At 46.0% G+C, this 20,420-nt stretch overlaps 1 protein-coding gene across 1 annotated transcript; it reads right to left on the reverse strand.

Moving 5' to 3' along the window:
* Positions 1-930: 930 nt before the first annotated feature.
* LOC144803846 (olfactory receptor 5B21-like) lies at positions 931-1,923 on the reverse strand. The gene has a single exon (XM_078671880.1). It carries the CDS (start codon positions 1,915-1,917, stop codon positions 931-933), a length of 987 nt encoding a protein of 328 aa, XP_078528006.1. The 5' UTR covers positions 1,918-1,923.
* Between the last annotated feature and the right edge of the window lie 18,497 nt (positions 1,924-20,420).

A 20,420-nucleotide genomic window follows, 5' to 3' on the forward strand; every position in this document is an offset into this window, starting at 1 on the left:
GCCTTTTGCCGACAGAGCTGGGACTCTTAAGCCAGCTGTTTCTAAATTATCTCAAATTTTATTGTTACATTTCTGTGTCACCATCTCTATTAGCTTTACACCCCCCTCTTTCACTCATTTCACATTCCCTCTTTGCACATTCTTAGAAGCACCACAATCCTTTGTACAGCAAATGTATGATAAAAAATTAACACAATTGAGACAAAATGATGGAGTGATTCATTAAACTCCTTCTGATCACTTATTGTTTCCTGTCATGTTGTTACACCATCTCTTTCTTCGAGAAACTACTGAGGGGATTGAGACCACAGAGCCAACCATTCTGAAGGCTCACTAAGTTGTATAAATAATGATTATAAGTATACATTGAATTGAGCTTTGATTGTTAGTTTTGGACCATTGTTGTTTTTTCCAGCACAGGAATCCAAAGAAAAGTATGACGGTCTTTAAATGTAATTTTTGGGGGTACTTTACCTTATATAATTTTAGAAGTTCAAAGTAATTGAGGACAGAAAATGTAAAAATGTTGAGGCAGTGATTGCATTTCTGATTTAGGGCATCAATACTTGTAGCACCTCCTAAGTGCCTCCTATTTACATGACTTTGGGTGGAGGCTGGATTGTGTGTCATTTGATTTTTTTTATAATTCAGGATCTGTAGGGAGGACAGAAATGCACTTCAGATTCTGGAAAGTGGTTGAAAAAAGTACATGGGACTTTGTGTTAATTGAAAATGGCGACACTGGGCATAATTTTGATGGTAGCTTGTGTGGGTGCTATTTGTGTCAAGTACATGCTACATAAGTTGATGGTTGCACCTTTCCACAATTATAGCATAATAGGACAATTGAGGCATCATAACAGCCCCCTTGGGACAGTATCATACAGCTATAGGGTCCAAGAAACACAATTATGAAGATATCGGTGGTTTCTATCTGTGTAATTTAGAAGAAGGTATCATACTAATGTCAACAACACCAGGTAGGATTGGATTAATCAATGACAGACATTTACAAACTGCCTTCTTCACCTCCTCATTTCTCAGGCTGTAAATGAGGGGGTTCAGCATTGGATTTACCAGTGTATAAAACACAGACACCACCTTACCTTGCGTGACAGAGTCACTGATAGGAATTTGAAGGTATATGAACAGGAGAGTGCCGTAGAATAGACAGACAACAGTCAGGTGGGAGCTGCAGGTAGAGAAGACCTTGGGTCTGCACACTGCGGTGCCGATCTTCAAAATACTGGTGATAATTTGGACATATGATGCGACTGTAACTAAAAAACAGAGGAGGCCAAAGGAAAACACCACTGAAAAAATCACTGCCCTTCGTACAAATGTGTCAGAGCAGGAAAGATTCATCAGTGGCAGTAGATCACAGTAGAAATGGTTGATGATGTTAGGTCCACAGAAGGAGGTGTGGAATATGCACCCAATGTATACTGCTGCAGTCAAGCAGGCTCCCAAATAGACGGTGGTCACCAGCAGGATGCATGTGTTACTGTTGATGATAAGTGGATACAGTAGAGGGTGGCAGATAGCAGCATAGCGGTCATAAGCCATGGCCGTCAGCATGTAGCCCTCGATGGTTGCAAAAAATGTAAAGAAATAACTCTGTGATGCACAACCAATGAAAGAGATCACCTTCTTACTGGAGAAGAAATCTGCCAGCATTTTAGGGGCAATGACAGAGGAGTAACAGCAATCAGACAACGACAAATTACCTAGAAAAAAATACATAGGGGTGTGGAGATGAGGTTCAATGGTGATTAAAGCTATGATACTAATGTTTCCAAATAGTGTTAAGATGTAGAACAGGAGGAACAGAACAAAGAGTGGACCCTGAAGTCTTGAGTCATCAGTGAGTCCCAGGAGGATGAATTCTGTCACTGAGGTCTGATTTCCAACATCCATTCTATCCTGAGTTTGTATCTGTTCAGACAAAATGTAATACATTACAGTTCTGACAAATATAAATTTCAATTTTAAATTACAATTATCAATAAAATTGGAACCTATACTGTACTGAACAGGCATCATTGACCATGATCAAAGGTTACCACACCTACCTATGGAATTAACACTGGCATCACCCTGTTCTATACCATAATATACCCCTTCTTTGATTACACAGTCATTTAGATCATGCCACAAACGCTGACACAATTCCAGAGCATGCATCTCCACAACCACACCCCTCACAAATTTGAGAAATACTCTGCAATGTATTCACATTCAAAAGCAGATAGAATGTTTGGAGTTGAACCCCAAACAAACAATTTCTGGGCAATCCCTACACCGACATTTCGATTGGAGTCAAACCCTGATAGTCATTCATGTGCTTTGGTGAATTTCTTGTTAGTTTATTTAGAGGTCCAGGTTGTAAATTAAATATTGGTGGGAAGTTGAATCAGTGACTATCTACATTAATACTGACTGGCTCCTTCCTCCAACAGTCCGGTGTAGGAACCCCTGAAGGCAGACCTGCTACTTCCTATAATCTATCTGATGTAGTAGTTCTACAGAAAATAAGGTCATTGCATTGTTGTTGCTTCGATAGTCGGGACTGCATTACAAGGTGATAGCTACTCGAGCGAGTCTTTTGGAGTCTATCCATGAAGTGTACTTTGTAATAAATGTAGTAGTTACAGTAATACTACTCTGGTACTACAAAGTGCTGTTCTGAAACTAGCTGCCTTCAACTATCCCATCATTTCTATGGTGAGAAACCTATTCTCAATACACATATGGGCATATGATTTGGTAGTAAATGTGGAAGAATTAGCGGGGCTGGAACATGAAGACTACTTTCTGCTAAATGGAAAGAGCTCACTGTGGTAAAAGAGGGGCATGAAAGGGGGTGAGTAGGGGTTTATGGATGGACATGCAAATAGAAACATACTTTTAGAAATTGGGTTGTTGGTTGACTGCGGTGTATACCTTAGTCAAACAGCAACCATATTCCTTGTTAAGGTAAGTGTCAAGTAAACCCTAAATTAAACTTAGCTCACCCTCTGGTAGCTTGCACAGAGCTGTCAGGCTTAAATTAGAGGCAGTCTGTAACGTATTTGACCAACAATTCAAACAGTAAACAGTTAACACACAATACAAAAAAACATTAGGTTCGAAAAATAGGGAAACGTTTTATAAACAAAAACAAGACCAAAACAACAAAAATCCAATCAGTAGAACTGGAGTTATGAGTTTTTAAAGAATAAACTAATATTGCATCAAAAATCTTAAAGTGCCAACAGTGACCATCAGGTCACCCTGGACGGGTTAAAGTCAAAGGGTAAAGCCGACTCCGATGGAGTGTGGGAAGATTAGTACGGCTGAACTTTTACCTTCTCCAGAATTGTGCTAGGAGTCCCATCTGCAGAGAAGAAGTTTACAACTAACAAAGAGAGTGTCACATGCAATGGTTGGCGGTGCTCAAGCCGCACACCAGGTGTCGCGGATGGACAGGCTGGAGCCTCACAGTCACAGGCAGACAATCCTTGCTGTGTGAAGAGACAAACTTGCGGCTTCTTAAGCTGGATTTCTAGGTGAGCAATGAGGATCTGGAGCAAACGTTTGCAAAGAGCCCAAAAGCTTAACTTTTTAGTTCCTAAAGACCTAGAGCTCCTGAAAGACCAATTCCAAGGGCCCATGACCTGAGAGGCACCTCTTAGGGGCAGGAGCTGGTTAAAGACCGGTCCAGGAGCCTGGAGGAGCCTGTAATGTCCCTGAGGCTCAGATCAGTAGGCTAGCAGACTAGCCCTTTAATTCACTATGGGGTCCTGGGTTCAAGATGGATTCCTGGCCAGTTCTTACTCTCCAGGCAAGAGGGCAGCAGGTCAGCACATCAGTCCAATTTCTTGTCATAGCATATACAGGCCCAGAGGTGTACTGAAGTGGTGACATCAGAGGTTCAGCACTTATACCAAGTTGGGCATTTGAAGTGGGGGAGACTTCAAAGACAGGCCTTTGAAGTACACAGAGGTACTTCCCTTCCTGCCCTTGCTCCAGACTCACTACAGGGGAGTATACTTTCCTTTGTGCGGGGACAGGACAGAGGCTATTCAGGTCTAAGTGAGGATTTTCTCAGCTCCTCTCTCCCATCCTGCTAGAGATGGCCCCTTGAGACACAACTAGCTCCCGTTTTGTGAGTGGCTGGTGGCTGTCTAGAAAGAATATACAAAGTCCAGCTTTCTCCTCACTTCAGACAAGTGAGCAAAGACAAGCACCAGGTACAGAAGTGCTGAAGTTAGAAAATGCCAACTTCCTAAAAGTATAATTTTCCAAATTGCAATTTAAAATCCAACTTCAAATTACTTTGTGATTTTAAATTATTATTCCATAGACACCAAACTTGAAAAGTTTATCTCTTTCTAATTGTGAATTACACTTAATTTTTTTATATTTTACTCCCAATGTTATCCTATGAGAGAGATAGGCCTTGCAGTAGTGAAAAAGGACATTTAGAGTTTTTCATTACCAGTTAGGATTTTTCTCAGTTCAGGAGTCCTAAATTTAGGAGTCCTAACTTTGCTACTCCTAAACTGAGAAAAATCCTAACTTTAAGACTTTCTGTATTCACAGAAGGTATTTAGGAGTCCTAAAGTTAGGAGTCCTAACTTAACTACTCCTAAACTGAGAAAAATCCCAACTTTAAGACTTTCAGTATTCACAGAAGGCATTTAGGAGTCCTAAAGTTAGGACTCCTAACTTTGCTACTAGTAAATTGAGAAAAATCCTAACTTTAGGAATTTCAGTATTCACAGAAGGCATTTAGGAGTCCTAAAGTTAGGACTCCAAACTTCTGTGAAAACCGAAATGAGTAAGTGCCTTCTGTGAATACCAAAATGAGTAAGTGCCTTCTGTGAATACCAAAATTGTAGTAAGTTTAGGATTTTGTCTTAAGTTAGTTCTGTGAATCAGGCCCTGAGTGCACTTTACTAGGGACTGACATGTAAATCAAATATGCCAATCATGGAAACACCAAGCCATAACACAATTTACAACAGAAGCACTTGCACTTTAACACTGATCAGCAGTGAGAAAGTGTGCAGAGACACTAAGCTAGCAAAACCGGGAAGTTAGAAAGCAAAAACTCAGGGGAAACATGCCAAAAGATGCCAAGTCTAACAAGACGAATATATGGGTATAATCTGCATAGCCATAAAACTATAAACGGAAAGAGGTAATCAAACCTCCCAGGGCAGAAATATATATTTATTTAGAATAGTGGGACTGAGAGCAGACTCCTTTTTTTTTAAGAGTGCAGTAACTAATGCTGATTTACAACAATTAGGTACAATGCGCCCTCTAAGGAGTAATTACATATATTAGTTATCAAAGAAGAGAAAGGGGAGGCTACATCTTTAAATATTCCCAAAAACAAAAATGGTGACCACCTTGATGCAATCTATCTTAAGATTCCGGGGTCAGGGCGAACGATGATAAAATTAAAGACATTTTATTCTAAAGGAAATCCGCACATAGGAGCAAAACATTAGCACTAGGGAAGTCTTTGGTAGATACAGCATACTTTTTATCAGGGAGCTGTAGACTGTGGACATTTTTCTTGCAGGGTTGCTTGTGTATGTGTAAAGAACCTTTGTTGAACTAGGAATTGTTAGGTTGCCAGTTGCTGTCAGTCAAGTGTTTAGTATGAGTACAAGTAAACAATGTCTCAAGAGAATGGGGCACAAACATGGTAAAGGGGTGATGCATCACAATACTTTCACACCGTTCTAAGCTGACGCCAATGCCTTCCACAGTTTTAAGGCATCAAGGCAGCCCTGAAGCTATGGGGTCAAGTGTAGTGGAAAATTAGGCCACTGGGATCTAGGCAGTTCCATGCATTTGTGTAAGCACTGAAAGAGTGCAGCCCTCTCTCTCACTGCAAAAGAGAGCAAAGGCTTTATTATAATTAGGGCTGGGCGGAATTTGCGTAGTCGCACTATGCAAAACTCTGCAAAACAGCAAAAAATCGAGCAAGCAGAAAATCCGCTAACATGCGGAATTGCTTGTTCCGCCCGTTAGCAATGCTTTTTTCCTGTTCACGAATGCTGTTTGTATGCTTGGGGGAAATATTTCGCGAACAGGCATTTTGAAAGCGCGGGCATGCAAAAAACTCAGCAAAGCCACGGATCGCGGATAGTTTGGCAATTTCGCGTTGTCTGTGGAACGCGAAATTACCCAAATTCTGCAAATTCCGCAAGCTGAACGGGATTTACCGCCCAGGATAATTATAATCAGGCATTCTTAGTGCAAGGCCACAATAGAGACTTTCTGTCAGCTCTAGGCTGGCAATCAAGCGATCATTAAATCAAGATAACGGATCATGCACATCCTTGTGTGTAACCCTCTGTAAAGGCTAGACCACTAGGGAGAAGCTGGGTATCCACTGATGACAGTAGGCCAACATTCGCAAAAAACATTCTGACTTCCTTTGAGTGGTATTTCAAACCAAACAAGGGAACCCACAAGGTAAATAAGGACCTTGGGTGTCAGTATCTTAAGTAAACAGTGGTCTCTATAAAGAAACCGGATAAAGCTGTGAATAATATAGACTAGAATCAGTACTATATTGATACTGTCCTGTATTTTCCAAATTTGCTACCTGAACTGGAGACCCTCCTTGCCTGCTCGCCACCTACCTGGGACACACGCCGAGCAACCGCCGACGCCGCGCCTGGAAACATCAGCGGCCGCAGAGAGGATTCAGCTTCCCAGGGGGCCTCGCATCGGCGCACGCAGTGCGCGTCACTGCCTTGCGCCAGGAGGCGCTTGAAAAGCCCGGGTCCTCCCGCAAGGCGGGACGCGAGCGGGACGCCCGGACGAAGCCCGGACAAAGGGCGGACAGTCTAAGACAGTCCAAGACTGGCCACGACTGAACTGGACTAGGACCCTTGCCAATTTCTATTACGCGGTATTTTTAAACTGCTGAAACCTTCTATACTTCGTTATTGTCTGTTTAGTGTGAAAGTAAGTTTATACTGTGATTGGAAGTGGGTCATTTGCACTGGACATACCTCCTTATTGTATGTAGTTCCTGGCGATGTCTAAGCAAAAACCACTTATCGCTCCCTCTAACACCATGGACAATTATTTAGTCCAGGTGGTGGCTAAAATAAACAACGAGCGAAGGTCTTCTTTGGGACTCAGCCCCATACCAATAGTCACCCAAATGGAGACGTCACCTGTGAATTTATTGCATCTGGATCCAATGAATGAAGCTGTAGTACTCTCGCAACCCGATACCGATAGGCCTCTGCTAAATGTCTCTACCACCTCTAACCTAGATATAATAGTGGAGGATGATCTAGATGAGTTGCACCAAGATCTAGAACTAGTCGAGGAAGTTTTTTCCCCTTCAGCGCCTGTCCCAGCGCCGAGAAAAGCTAGAGGGGCCACTAAGTCCCAACCAAAAAGAGGAGGGTTGCGCTCTAGTAGAAAAAGATTAGCATCCCCTACGTCCAAAAGCGCCATAGAAGATGCAGGGAGAGAAGACAATGGTAACATGGTGTGGGATGATGCCATTATCAAAAAACTCATGGGTATGTTGGACTCAAAATTAAGTCGGATTATTAAACCTTTGTTATCCAAGATTGACCACCTCACTGACAAAGTTAATAAACTTGAGAGCCTCTTGAAAAGCACCAATGATAATGTGGGGGATATACCAAATCTGGTCGCAAGCAAGATTGAGCAAAAGCAAACCAGGGAAAATCCACCAGGGGAGGGAGCAGAGTCAATAGCCCCAATAGCTTCAATTCACCCCTCCACACCAAAATTAGGACTATGTACAAACATCCCTCTAGTTGATGGTCCCATAGCGAGTCCAGTGAGGATTGAAGAATCTGGCTTAGGATTGGAAGCAGGTCCGGTTGAACTAATTGTAGAAGCCTCCCCTCTGATCCTGGTTCTCGCCAATGTTCCACCCCTGAAAACAAGCCAGACTGAATTTCCCCAATCTTTACTAAATAAAGCACTGCTCTGGTTGAGTAACAACATGCATATTTCTCCTAGGGGTAAACAAAAGTTATCAGAGGATTTGTCATCAGCAAGAAGAGTGAAGTGGATAGGGAGTAGTCCTAAGAAATTTGTGGGCGACTGTGTGGTACTGAATCTCAAAGATCCCGAAGTACTGCCTGAAATTCTAGCTAACCTATTCCCCCCCCCCCAACGTAGAACAGCTGAATTAATTCCACTCACACTGGACTTCTTCTATAGTAGAAGAGGTCTTGTAGCAAAACCAAGTGTATTAAGAACTAAGTGGTCAGTTGTGGATAGCAGAAGGGCGAGGAGCGGCCCAACTTGTGACTGGGGGTTGAGTTTGGAAAATAGATATTCCGCTTTGTCTAACTTAAATGAGTGTGATTGACTTGAAGGGTCAAAAAATGTCCTAGATAACATACAGGGGATTACAACAAACTTAACTGTTGTCAACAAAGTGGGCACACAAAGTAATACTCAGGTAGTAAGATGTAGGGAATCCCTAGATCTTAATGCAAGGGGGGAAGAAAATGTTTTACATGACAGATATAAAAATCTTGAACATGCAAGGAGTGATGGTTGGTCGACTGATCAGGAACTATCTGACCCAATAGGGCGCTAGGTGGCGCACTAGCTGAATGGCGGCACTTCTGTGAGGCTCCAGCTGCCTGGCTACAGATATCCTGCAATTATCCTGTTAACATGCTGACACCCGTCCCAAACTTGGCTAGAATGCATACAAAGGTGGGAGAAAGACTCGGTGAAAGTTTGGTGCCGCTGCGCTGAAATACGGCGGACCTGGAGCTGTTTTAAGTTTGGCCGTGTCCTACTGCTGGAGCCTGCTGCTGAGCCCGGCCGGACGGCTCTCCACGCGAGGCCGGGGCGCGTCACGAGGGAGAAGGCCAGGAAGGCGCCCGAGGTGTTGCGGAACGGCGGCGGCCGCCCGGAGAGCAGCGGACCGCGGAAAGGTACGGCGCACTCCCCCCCACCCCCCCTCTATCGTTGCCCGCACTACCAGCACCCGCCGCCCTGGCGGGGGGAGGAACCACTATCTACGCCTCCTGGGGGGGAGGACAGGCGGACTGCTCTAGGAGTTGGACCCTCGGGGCCTCTGTTTTTGCCAGTCACCAAGGCGGGAGACCGATCCTGGAGGAGTGACCCACGCTTCCCTTCACGGGCAGAGTATCCTGGGGACATGTAAGGCTGCAAAGCTGACTATGCTTGCAGAGATTGCGGTGATTATTGGAGGGCCACGTCGTGGGGCAATGCTGGCTGCCTTACCCTGCCTATAACTGGGCGCGAACAGGTGGAGGCAGGCCTCTTGGACATTACTCCTCACTGCATTGGGACCAGTGTAGCCTGAAATGGGATGTGGCATATAGGCGCGACTGGCACAACGGACCATTCATAATTGTGGGACAAGGTGAGGCTATTTGAGGAAGGGGACTGAGGGCCGCTGCGGACCGCTATCATCTGGTGTGGGAAGTGACATCGGTCAGACGCACCCACGGCGCCGGAGATCCTGTGAGGACTCCTCCCCCCCCCCCCCGGGGCGCTGCCTGTTGCCCGGTTTGAGAGACTGAGGGGGACGCGCTGGCCTCCCGTGCCTGAGGCCCGTTGGACAATATTGGCCTGCTGCACGCTTCGCTACCCTCGGGCCCCCGAGGAACTCCCCGGCTGCATATATCCCTGGCTCTAAGTGATAGGAGAAGGGTGTTGAACCTGTGTGAAGTCGCCAAGGTCACTGTGTGCGTGCCTCTTTGCCTCCCATACCGCTAGCCAGAGTGTGAGTGGTGCTGCAGCTCCCCCCCATTGCCTGGCGACCATGGGGAAGCCGGATACTAGACAGCCCAAGCTGCAGTTTGAACCTGCGACGCAAAAGAAAGTGACCAAACACGTAGGTGACACCGGACAACCTCGGAGCCCAGCAGCGGAGGTTTCTACCCAGGCCCACACAGCCCCTGACATTGCCTTGATGATGCAGGAGATCCGCCAGGGCTTTGCTACTGTTGTGGACAAGGTGGACAGGCTGTCCGCCAGAATGGATAGCATAGTCCAGAAAATGGATGTCCATGAAGAGCGCATAGTGGAGGCAGAGCGCCGGATATCTGAACATGATGACACCGCGGCGGCACATACTTCTCGACTCTCCAGAATGGATAATCTATTAAGAGTAATTGCCGCCAAGAATGAAGAATTGGAAGCGAGAAGTAGACGGAACAACGTACGCGTCACGGGCATTCCGGAATCGACCAACACGGGGAAAATGGAGCTCTACGTTGAGAAGCTACTAACAGCAGCAGTGGGGGAGGAGGCTCTCTCGAACCAGTTTATTGTGGAACGCGCCCACCGTTCGCTAGGTCCCCAGCCCAAGCCTGGCGCACCGCCACGGCCCATTATTGCACGCCTGCTCAACTATCGAGATCGAGATGCGGCACTACGAGCAGCCAGGACGAACCAGAACCTCACTTATGATGGAGTGCCCTTCTCTATATATCCTGATTTTACCCCGGTGGTCCAGGAACAACGGCGGAAGTTCCTTCCGGTTAAGAGAAAACTTCGGGATCTGAACATTGACTATGCCCTTTTATACCCGGCCAAACTGCGAATAACCCATCAAGGCACACAGCATTTTTTTCTTAACCCTCAGCAAGTTGAAGACTATATTAAAACTTTGCCTAAACGTGGTAGGCGCCCTGCGGATGCTGACAGACACCAGGACTCCGGTCCTGAATGAATGGGCGAGGGCCCTGTACTGATCTGAGACACCGGTCTTCTGCATTGCCATTGCTGGCTTGTTGTGAAGCAAAGGGCATCACGGTGTGCGGTGGTTCGAATTACTTCTGAGGTACCGTGGACGGGTGCCGGACAACAGGTGGTAATGTATGCCAGGCCCCCACCCCCCAAACTCCCTCTCCCTCCCAGAGAAGGACGATGAGGGTGGACATGCACGGAGCGGGAGGAACAGGGGTGGGTGACCGTGCGCCTCTGATGGCCCCTATTGGGTGTGCCCCAAGGACCTTGACTTTTGCTCTTATATTGTTTACCTGTTCTGGTTACTATGTGGGTGGGGGGTGGGCAAGGGATGCTGGCGAGTTGGGGACGCTTCAGTGGGAGGAGGGTGGAGGGGGGGGGACCTTGCATGGTATGACTGCTGATGATACAGGGTGGCTTACTTTAGCAGCGCTGGGTTGGTGGAGACTCTTCGGTGGATTGCTGAATGCTGCTGTTCAATCTGCATGCCTGGTACTATTGTTGGAGGGTGTTGGGGGGGGAGGGGGAGGTATTGTGTAGGGAGATGTGTTTGCTTTTGTTGTTGGTCCGTAACATGGAGGTCCAGTGACGGAAAACTGCTTCTACATATGGGTGGGAGGTGGGTAGGGGTTTACTTAGCCACACCTGTTTGGTTTTGGTTTAGAACATGTGCACTAGTTCTCGTAAAATGGCTTCGAAGTCACGTTTGGAGATGGCTAGCTGGTGGCCGGGAGAAGGATGGGTCTACTTTGTTATGTGTGCAAAATGAGGGGCTGAGACGCAGTACTGCAGCTAAGGGAGGAGCTCCTGGGCGACGATTTCCATTCCCCCCGGGTAACACTGTCTTGAGGGGCGATCTGAGGGTTGTAAGTCTCCCTGATTGTGTCTACGCCTTGTTGGATGCCTTGATTCCTACTGTATGTATCCATTTACACCCATGGGGGACACACACCTGAATGTACTCACTTGGAATGTGAGGAGGCTGGGGGATCACAGAAAGAGGAGACAGATACTGGGATATCTAGATCGCCATAAAATACACATTGCTTTTTTACAGGAAACGCACTTTGCACCTAATGGACCACACACCTATGGCAGCAGGTGGGCCTCATGCACTGCCTTCTCTTCATATTCATCATATGCACGTGGTACGGCTATACTTGTCAAACGGAATACACCCTTCTTTCTGGCAGGCTCAAGGACAGACCCACAGGGGAGATACTGCTTAATGTGGGGCAGGTTGGGGCGTATATCAGTGACGCTGGCCTGTTGTTATGGACCTAACGTAGATGATCCGCAGTACTTCACTGCCTTATGGGCAGCGATAGTTGAGACGGGGTCCCAACACATTATATGGGGGGGTGATTTTAACGTAGCCTTGAACCCCACTTTGGACAGATCACATCCCGCCCCGCATCACTACACTAAAGGGAGGGAGGTCATTCGTGCGACTATTGATGACAACCATCTTATAGATGCATGGCGTTCACATTGTGGGGCGCTGGAGGAAGGTACTCACTTTACCGCACAGGCGAAATCGTGGGCTAGACTTGACTACATATTCCTAACGTCCCATCTCTACACAGCACTGGTACACGCAACACACCTCCCCAGAACGTATTCGGACCACTCTCCGGTTCGGATCACATTGAAAGGTGCCGAAATGGGGCCCCCTGTCACGGCATGGCGCATGCAGCCCTCGATGCTCCTAGATATGGTATTCCAGGAGGAGCTTCGCGAGGAATGTTTAGACTTCTTTCAACGTAATAAGGACTCAGTTAAGGATGTTGAAACTATCTGGGCATGACGGCATCCCCATAGAGTTTTACAAGACATACATCGACTTCATGGCACCGGTCCTGCGGGAGGTGTACGAAGATGCACTAGAGGTTGGGTACCTCCCCGCTTCCATGAGAACTGCCCTTATCACATCCCTGCTGAAGCCTGGGAAGCCTGCTTCACGCTGCGATTCCTATAGGCCCCTCTCCTTACTTACTTGTGACGTGAAGATACTCGCCAAACTAATTGCGACGCGCATTAGTCTCCTACTGCCAAACCTTATACTTCCTGATCAGGCTGGGTTTGTCCCCGGCAGGGCGACCTCGCACAATCTTCGCACTTTTTTCTCAGTAAATGATTCTATCCATGAGGTCTTGCCAATGGCGGCCATTTTTTTAGACGCCACTAAAGCGTTTGACTCGCTTGAGTGGGATTATGTATTCCAGGTGCTTGAGCGGATGGGCTTCCCTGCTATTTTTATATCCTGGATCAAGCTGCTGTATACGCGTCCTGTGGCTAGAGTACTCATTAACGGGCAGTTGTCCTCGGACTAGGCAGGGATGCCCCTTGTCCCCGCTCCTGTACGCCATAGCCACTGAACCCCTTGCAGCTAAATTACGTCAACATCATCGGGATAGTGCGCTGAGGTGCTATCAAAGGCAAATCCTCATCTCAATGTACGCAGACGATATTACACTCTATGTATGCCACCCCGGCGAGAATCTGCGCCCCATACTTAGGGAGTTCGTCCGTTTTGGAGTTCTTTCAGGTGTGCAAATTAACTGGAGCAAGTCCTGCATCTTTCCACTTACTGCCTCGACACGTGAGTTTCAGCTGGAATATCCCCTTGCCTGGTGCGAGGGAGATTTCAAATACCTGGGTATTCATATAGAAAAGGATAGGGAGGCCCTTATGCGTGCCAATTATGGGACGGTGATGAACAAAATCAGTGACAATGTATCCAGGTGGATAACCCTCCCCTTGTCCATGGCGGGGAGAGCTTCACTGGTTAAGATGGTGATACTCCCCCAGCTCCTGTACTTATTTATGAACATACCATTTGATCCCGGGACATATTTTTTTAAACAGCTGCGCTCAGAATTACTCAGATTGGTCTGGGGAGGGAAGACGGCCAGACTTAAATGGGAGATACTGGTTAGGCCGTACTCGCAGGGGGGTTTTGGGATCCCGGATTTCGAACTCTATTACCAGACTGCCCAAGCCCACTTCGCCTATTTTTGGATACGACAGCCTCGATACATGCCCCAATTGGCGGCCGAACATTGGCTAGCACACCCGACACCGATCGAAGGAGCACTCTACTTCCCAGTTGAAGGTAGAGGTAAAACCCCAAACACGGTCCTCAGCACAGTGACGGCATGGAATCGTATTACTTCAAAACTGGACCTACAACTGATGTATGCCCCACTACTCCCTTTGACATACCACCCGCAGCTGCCGCTCCTACAGGAGGCTGGCTTTCGTAGATTATTGACAAAACTTCATGTTCAAACGTGGGGAGATTTGTATAAAGATGGCACTTTTCAAACTAAAGACCAACTATATGCCGGGATACAGCCGACGCCACTGGAGATATTTTACTATATCAGGCTTAGGCACGGTCTGCAGGCGGTTACACCTGATTTCCCGCGCGAACCTCCTGTGCTTCTCCCTCTGCAGCATATGCTTCAACTTGATAGCCCCAGCAAACGGGTGTCCACGTTATATAGGTCGGTGCGTGTTAATATGGAATACACTGAGGTGCCTGCTAGGGAGAAATGGAACCAGGAATTAGCCGTAGCCCTTACTGATAAACAATGGACATTTTGCTTACAGCAAACAGAACGCATTTCATCCAGCAGCAGATATAGAATCATTCACTATAAATTCGTTCACAGATTATACTATACACCTGCGCGACTACACAGATTCCAGCTAAGGCCTAGTGACGCGTGTGACAGATGCGGGGCCCCGGGGGCTGACTTCCTGCACCTTGCATGGGAATGCGCTCAGGTATACCACTATTGGGAACAGATCTTCCAGGCACTTTCCAAAATGATTGATGAGCCGGTAGCGCCCACTCCATTATTGGCACTATTAGGCTACGTTGAACCTCTCCAAGCTGCCCACCGCAAGTATGTGGCGATGGCCATGTTATTAGCTAAGCGCAGAGTAGCCTGCAAGTGGGGAAGGGGGAGGGCACCTAAATTTAAGGAGTGGATGCGAGACATGGTGTACTGCCAAGAACAATTGCACACTTACACTGAACTGCTACCTCCCGCTTCCAGACCCGCTGATATTTGGGCCCCGCTGCACTGCTATTTAATCACAGATTCTCCAGTAGATGCCGAGGATTGAGGTTGGTATACTGGGAATATGATTTGCTACCCCCCTTACACTTGGAGGATGTGGGGACGTGTTAAGATGCTGTAAGGTCTCATACCACCTTTGAATGTAGACATGCCATCACACCGGGGCACATGCCTCTCCATCTTCGTGACTGAGTTATCGCACATGTTAAAGTTACTTACAATATTTACAGAAAATGTAAGACGAATTGATATGTCTAAGTTACGTTTGTACTTGTCACTGAATTGATGCGCTCATTATGCAATACTACATATGCCGACTGTTGACTTTCACTTTTCATCCTGATGGTCTCCACTAATGGCGGCCGGCCTCCGGGTTGTAGGCATGACGCTGTGTAACCCTGACAGTACTCAATAAACGTTTTACACCAAAAAAAACAAAAAACTATCTGACCCAATAGATACGTCCAGAGCAACTCTGGAGAATGGATTAATCCCAATAGCCGAGCCTGTAGAAAATGATCTAGGGCTGGGCCAGGTAGGGTTAAATATGGGTAAACCTAATCTGTCCTTTATGTCATGGAATATCGCGGGTATAGTGAACAAAATGGTAACCCCAGAATGGTGTGATTTTATTGACCTCCATGATATCATTCTCCTACAAGAAACTTGGTCTCTAAGCCCAGTTTTTCGACAGGGGTATATACATTTTCATATTCCAGCTGCAAAACATCGAACAGGTCGTCCCTCAGGAGGCCTGTTGATCTGGTTACGTCAGTCGTTGAGCTGTACAATACGTCAAAGATCACTACCATCTAATGATATCTTAGCACTTAATATTAGATGGGATAACGGCCAAGAGTTTGCTCTTTTTAACATATATGCCAGGGGGGTTGGGGTTGGTAAATACTCAGAAGTAGTATTGACCCTAGAACAGGAGTTAGAGCTGCTACCCCTGGAATGACATATCATTGTAGGGGGGGACATTAATTCTACCTTCGAACCCTTGGGTGAGGAGGATAGGATTCTGTCTGAGGAGGAGGATAGTAAGTGGGGAATACCCCAGCTTGAGGTGCCTGCCATTAAAAAATGGAGTGCTGTGGCCATCCAAGTGAAGAGTCTCTGCCTGGCAAAAGGTTTAAGAGCGGCTAATGGGCGTACGCCCTCTGACCGCAATGGGAATAGTACTTTTGACAACGGTCGGGCGTCCAGTAGAATAGACTATTTTTTTGTTGATGTGAGGGACTGGAGTAAATTGATAGACATGGCTGTGGAAACAAGAATGGAAAGTGATCACAACCCCTTGTGTATGACTTTCCATCCGTATCAGGGGGTGGAGGGGCATAGCACTAAGGTTGAACGAGTGACCCAGGACGTAGCTTGTTCAAACAATCAGCGTCACCTGAAATGGAGAAGGCTGATAGAAGATCCAGGGAAGCTAGACGTCATCAAGAGAGCAGTGGTTGAGGAAATAAATATCATCAAACATCATATTGGGAAGCCAAATTTCCAAGATCACATGATAGAGGCCCATACAAAATTCTTCCGCAGACTGCAAGGGTTTTTCCTAAAAACGGTAGACCTAAGCAAGGGCAAAAAATACCCGCCAAAACAGGGATGGTACGATAAAAGCTGCAGATTGGCACGACAACATTTGAGTAGCGAGCTAAGAAGGGGAAACTCTGATGCAGTTAGGAAGGCGAGGGATATATACAGACTAACTAAAAAACAAGCCAAGAGAAGGTGGGACGAGGAATGCTGGTGCGAGCTGAAACATGCTTGCGCAGCTAAAGATTCCAAGCTATTCTGGTCCACGGTAAAATGGGATAGGGGAGGAATAGCTGCCAAACCGCAAAATCATGTTGCCAAAAACAAATGGGTTGAGTTTTTCAAACCACAATATGCCCGTAGCCCAACGCAAGCCATTGATACTCCCCCACCAACCGTTCACTTTAATCATAAAGTATTTAACGTAAACGATGTAAGCATCGCTCTGGACTGTGTAACGGGGGGAAGAGCTCCGGGTATGGATGGCATTCCGGCAGATTTGTTCCTAAGCGACCGGAATTCATGGTGCATGTATTTTTCATGGCTGGCTAATGCAGTGGCCATGGGAGGGGAAGTGCCCCCCTCCTGCAAGGGTGCTGAAATTATCCCTATATTTAAAAAAGGCGACAAATCCCTTCCCAATAATTACAGACCCATTTGTCTCATAGATACAGCACAGAAACTGATGGGCCGATTAGTACAGAATAAGCTGCAAACATGGATAGAGGAAAACAACATCTTGTCGCCATACCAAGCGGGGTTTCGTCCCTTGACAAGTTCCATAGATCAGGTTTTCTACTTCATTGCCATTTATTGGAGAAACGTCATATTGAAAAATGGCACTTTATACGCCGTGTTTGTGGACTTAAAAGCAGCTTTCGACCTAGTGCCAAGAGAAAAGTTGTGGAGGACATTGGCTGAAGCAGGTATAGGTCCAGATCTCCTCACTCTTCTTGTGCGCCTCCATGAAAATAATTATGCCAAAATCAGGTGGGGGGCGCAGGGAGAAGTGACTGATCCATTTCCAGTAGAGCGGGGGGTGCGGCAAGGGTGTGTCCTGGCCCCAACACTATTCTCCATCTATATTAATGGCATTGTGGACTACTTGAAAAAATCTCCAAGTGATGCTCCAATTATAGCAGGCTTACATGTTCCAGTCCTTATGTTTGCGGATGACACGCTTATACTTTCATGCACACCGAGCGGTCTCCAAAAGGCTGTCAATGCATTTGGCGAATTCTGTGATCTCCGGGGCCTTGAGCTGAACACAACTAAGACAAAATTTATGTGTTTGAACCGACAATCCACATACAAAGGTGTAATCACGTATAAGGGTACTCCCCTTGAGAAAGTAGAGGCTTTTTCCTATTTAGGAATAATTCTACAGGGCAATATGAAATGGAAATCACATATCAACACGGCAGTATTAAAGTTTAATCAGCTTGCAGGCGCAGTTGCACTTAAACATAGAGCCTCGCTGACAAAAACAATAAACTGTGCCCTTGAAATTTACAATATGAAAGTCTTGAGCGCCTGCTTGTACGGTTCAGAACTGTGGGGTTTTTCAAATTTAGCAGATCTCGGTCGAGCGGAAAATAGATTTCTGCAAGGGCTGGTAATGGCTCCACAAAGCACACCTATAATCCCATTGAAACTGGACCTTGGTAGGAAAAGTATCGAGGATATAGCTCGACTGCGGCCATTGTTGTATTGGAGGCGACTGATGGTGACCCCTGAGCTAGCCCATTACGCTGCAGCATTGTTAGATGTTGTTAAGTTTGATTGCTTTCACTGCATTGTATGGCTGAAAGATCTGAGGGGTCTATTGGTAAAGTTAAAATTGGATCATCTTTGGGGCAATAGGGATGTGTCTTGCTTACCGACGAAAGCGAAATTGAAAGAAATATACTGGGAGATGGTGTATTCTACAACCTATTGTACTGGACAAATAGCCAATTTGTCAGCCCGCCTTCTGAGCATTAAAATGGTTCCATCTTGCGAAGCCTATTGGGACATAATTGAAAGCCCGCATGACAGGAAGTTATATTTCCAATTTCGAGTTGGAACACTCCCAGTAAATGCTTTCAAGAGACACTGGTTCCCACCGCGGGATGAGCACTGCTATCACTGCAAAGAACAAACAGAGCATATCTCACATTTGTTGTTTTGTTGCCCCTTATATGCTAGCCCACGGCGGAAATGGCTACGACCAGTCTGTCTAAACATTGGCACTCGCAGTCAATCAACTGCTCTCAGAATATTAGAATCAGATTGTTCTCCACTTTTTGCGATTGCTGTAGCTAAATTTCTTGGCTGGGCATGGGTGATCCGCACTCGCACTTTACTGGGTAATGCAACATAAGGAAATACGGTTACCGTGGCTACATTGTTTTTTATCAAAATTTTAAATTAATTATGTACTTTTATCTGTGTAGTGTATTCGACTGTCATTTGTTTAATATGTATTTTAATGTGATCATTTTAGATGTAGTATTTATTTGTATAGTGATAGGGTGGAAATGCTTTTATGACAAATGTAGAATAAAGCTTTGAAATTTGATTTGATACTGTCCGTCCAGACAGTATATTTAATGAATGATCAAAGCCAAAAAAGATAAACACACAACAATAAGGTGGGACGCAGTGCTGCGTCCTACATAATCAATAATCCCAAAACATGAACATTTAGATGAAAACAATCAGGCAAGACAAAAGCCGGTTGTAAAGTATGCAAATAGTTAGAACAAGCTTTGAGATGACTGCCGTTGCACTTGTTTTTTCTCAATCGATTAATGTGCAAGCTGTTTTAGCAAGTCAACGACGTTTTGATCCTTTAACATAATATTAGGATCATCATCAGGACGGTTTAATACAAGCCTGAAAATTGGTGCCTGTAAAACATTTTAAGAGAAAAAGGAAAAGAAAGGAAATTTTAGATATGCATAGAAGAGAGAAAATAGAAAGTATAAATCCTAATATAATCTCGTTTGCATGCCTGCGTGTGGTATCAAGCAATCAAAAGTGCACAATGAACTTACTAGAGTTATCCGTGAGTTTAGGAGATGAATGGAAAAAATGAATACTATTAACCTTTTCTGCACTAATGCACATGCCAGCGTGTGATGGCGAACAAAGAAGTGAGAGCACACTGAGCTAACTAAGATTGTTAATGAACCTACCCATTCGGAAATCAAGGAATAATGAGAGGTGTGATGCGTTCAATGAAGGTGGAAAAACGTCCCTGCGGTGTAGAAATACGTGTATGTGGTGATAAGAATTGCATATATGGTATTATATATAGAGACCGTAAAGGAGAAGGGATCGGTTGCGGGCTGTTACTTAAAAAGTGAAGTCCAATGCTCATAGGGTATTATACATGGATACCGTGAAAGGAGAAGTGATCGGCGGTGGGCTGTTACTTAAAAAGTGAAGTATGATGCTTTGTGCCCATAATGTGAAGGACGGGGTGTTGTGGTCAAGACTGATGAGCTACCCGTTGGTGGCGTAAGGAAGAAAATAAGGGGTGTAAGCACTTACCTATTTCTAAGGCAATAGTGAGGGCTTTAATCCATGGGTCACTGGAGGCGAGCCTGGGATAGCTCAGGGATAAAGCATAAAGTAAGGTCATGGCGGGGGGGTTAGAGAATGCCTGTAACCACAGGTTTGGGGTCGCTTACCTGAATTAGGCAGCTTTGATAGGTAAAGAGGGACTAGGTGCCAATACACACCGTGACTGCCTGGATGAGAGCTGAAAAGGGAGGAAGAGGGAATTAGGGAAGTGCTAACTGCTGTGAGTGGAGGGAAAAGAAGGAATGATGGAGAGCTTACCTTCAGGAAAATGGAAATGGCGAAGCTGGGATTATGGTCTTCGGTGGCGATGCACGGATAGACTTAAGGGAGGGAGGTCTAATTGAACGTAAAGTGCCTAGGAAGTGTGGGTGGGCGGCATTGCTTGCTTACCGGAAAAAGGAGAATTCGGGTCCGGAGCTCAGTGGCTGGGATGCAGGATGCCGATGCCATGAGGAGCGCTGACTAAATAGTGGT

This window comes from Lissotriton helveticus, chromosome 1_2 (genome assembly GCF_964261635.1).
Source record: "Lissotriton helveticus chromosome 1_2, aLisHel1.1, whole genome shotgun sequence".
NCBI lineage: Eukaryota > Metazoa > Chordata > Amphibia > Caudata > Salamandridae > Lissotriton > Lissotriton helveticus.

What these genes read in the sequence shown, in the direction of transcription:
- LOC144803846 (XM_078671880.1), bottom strand. Translation starts at nt 1,917, where the DNA reads ATGGATGTTGGAAATCAGACCTCAGTGACAGAATTCATCCTCCTGGGA.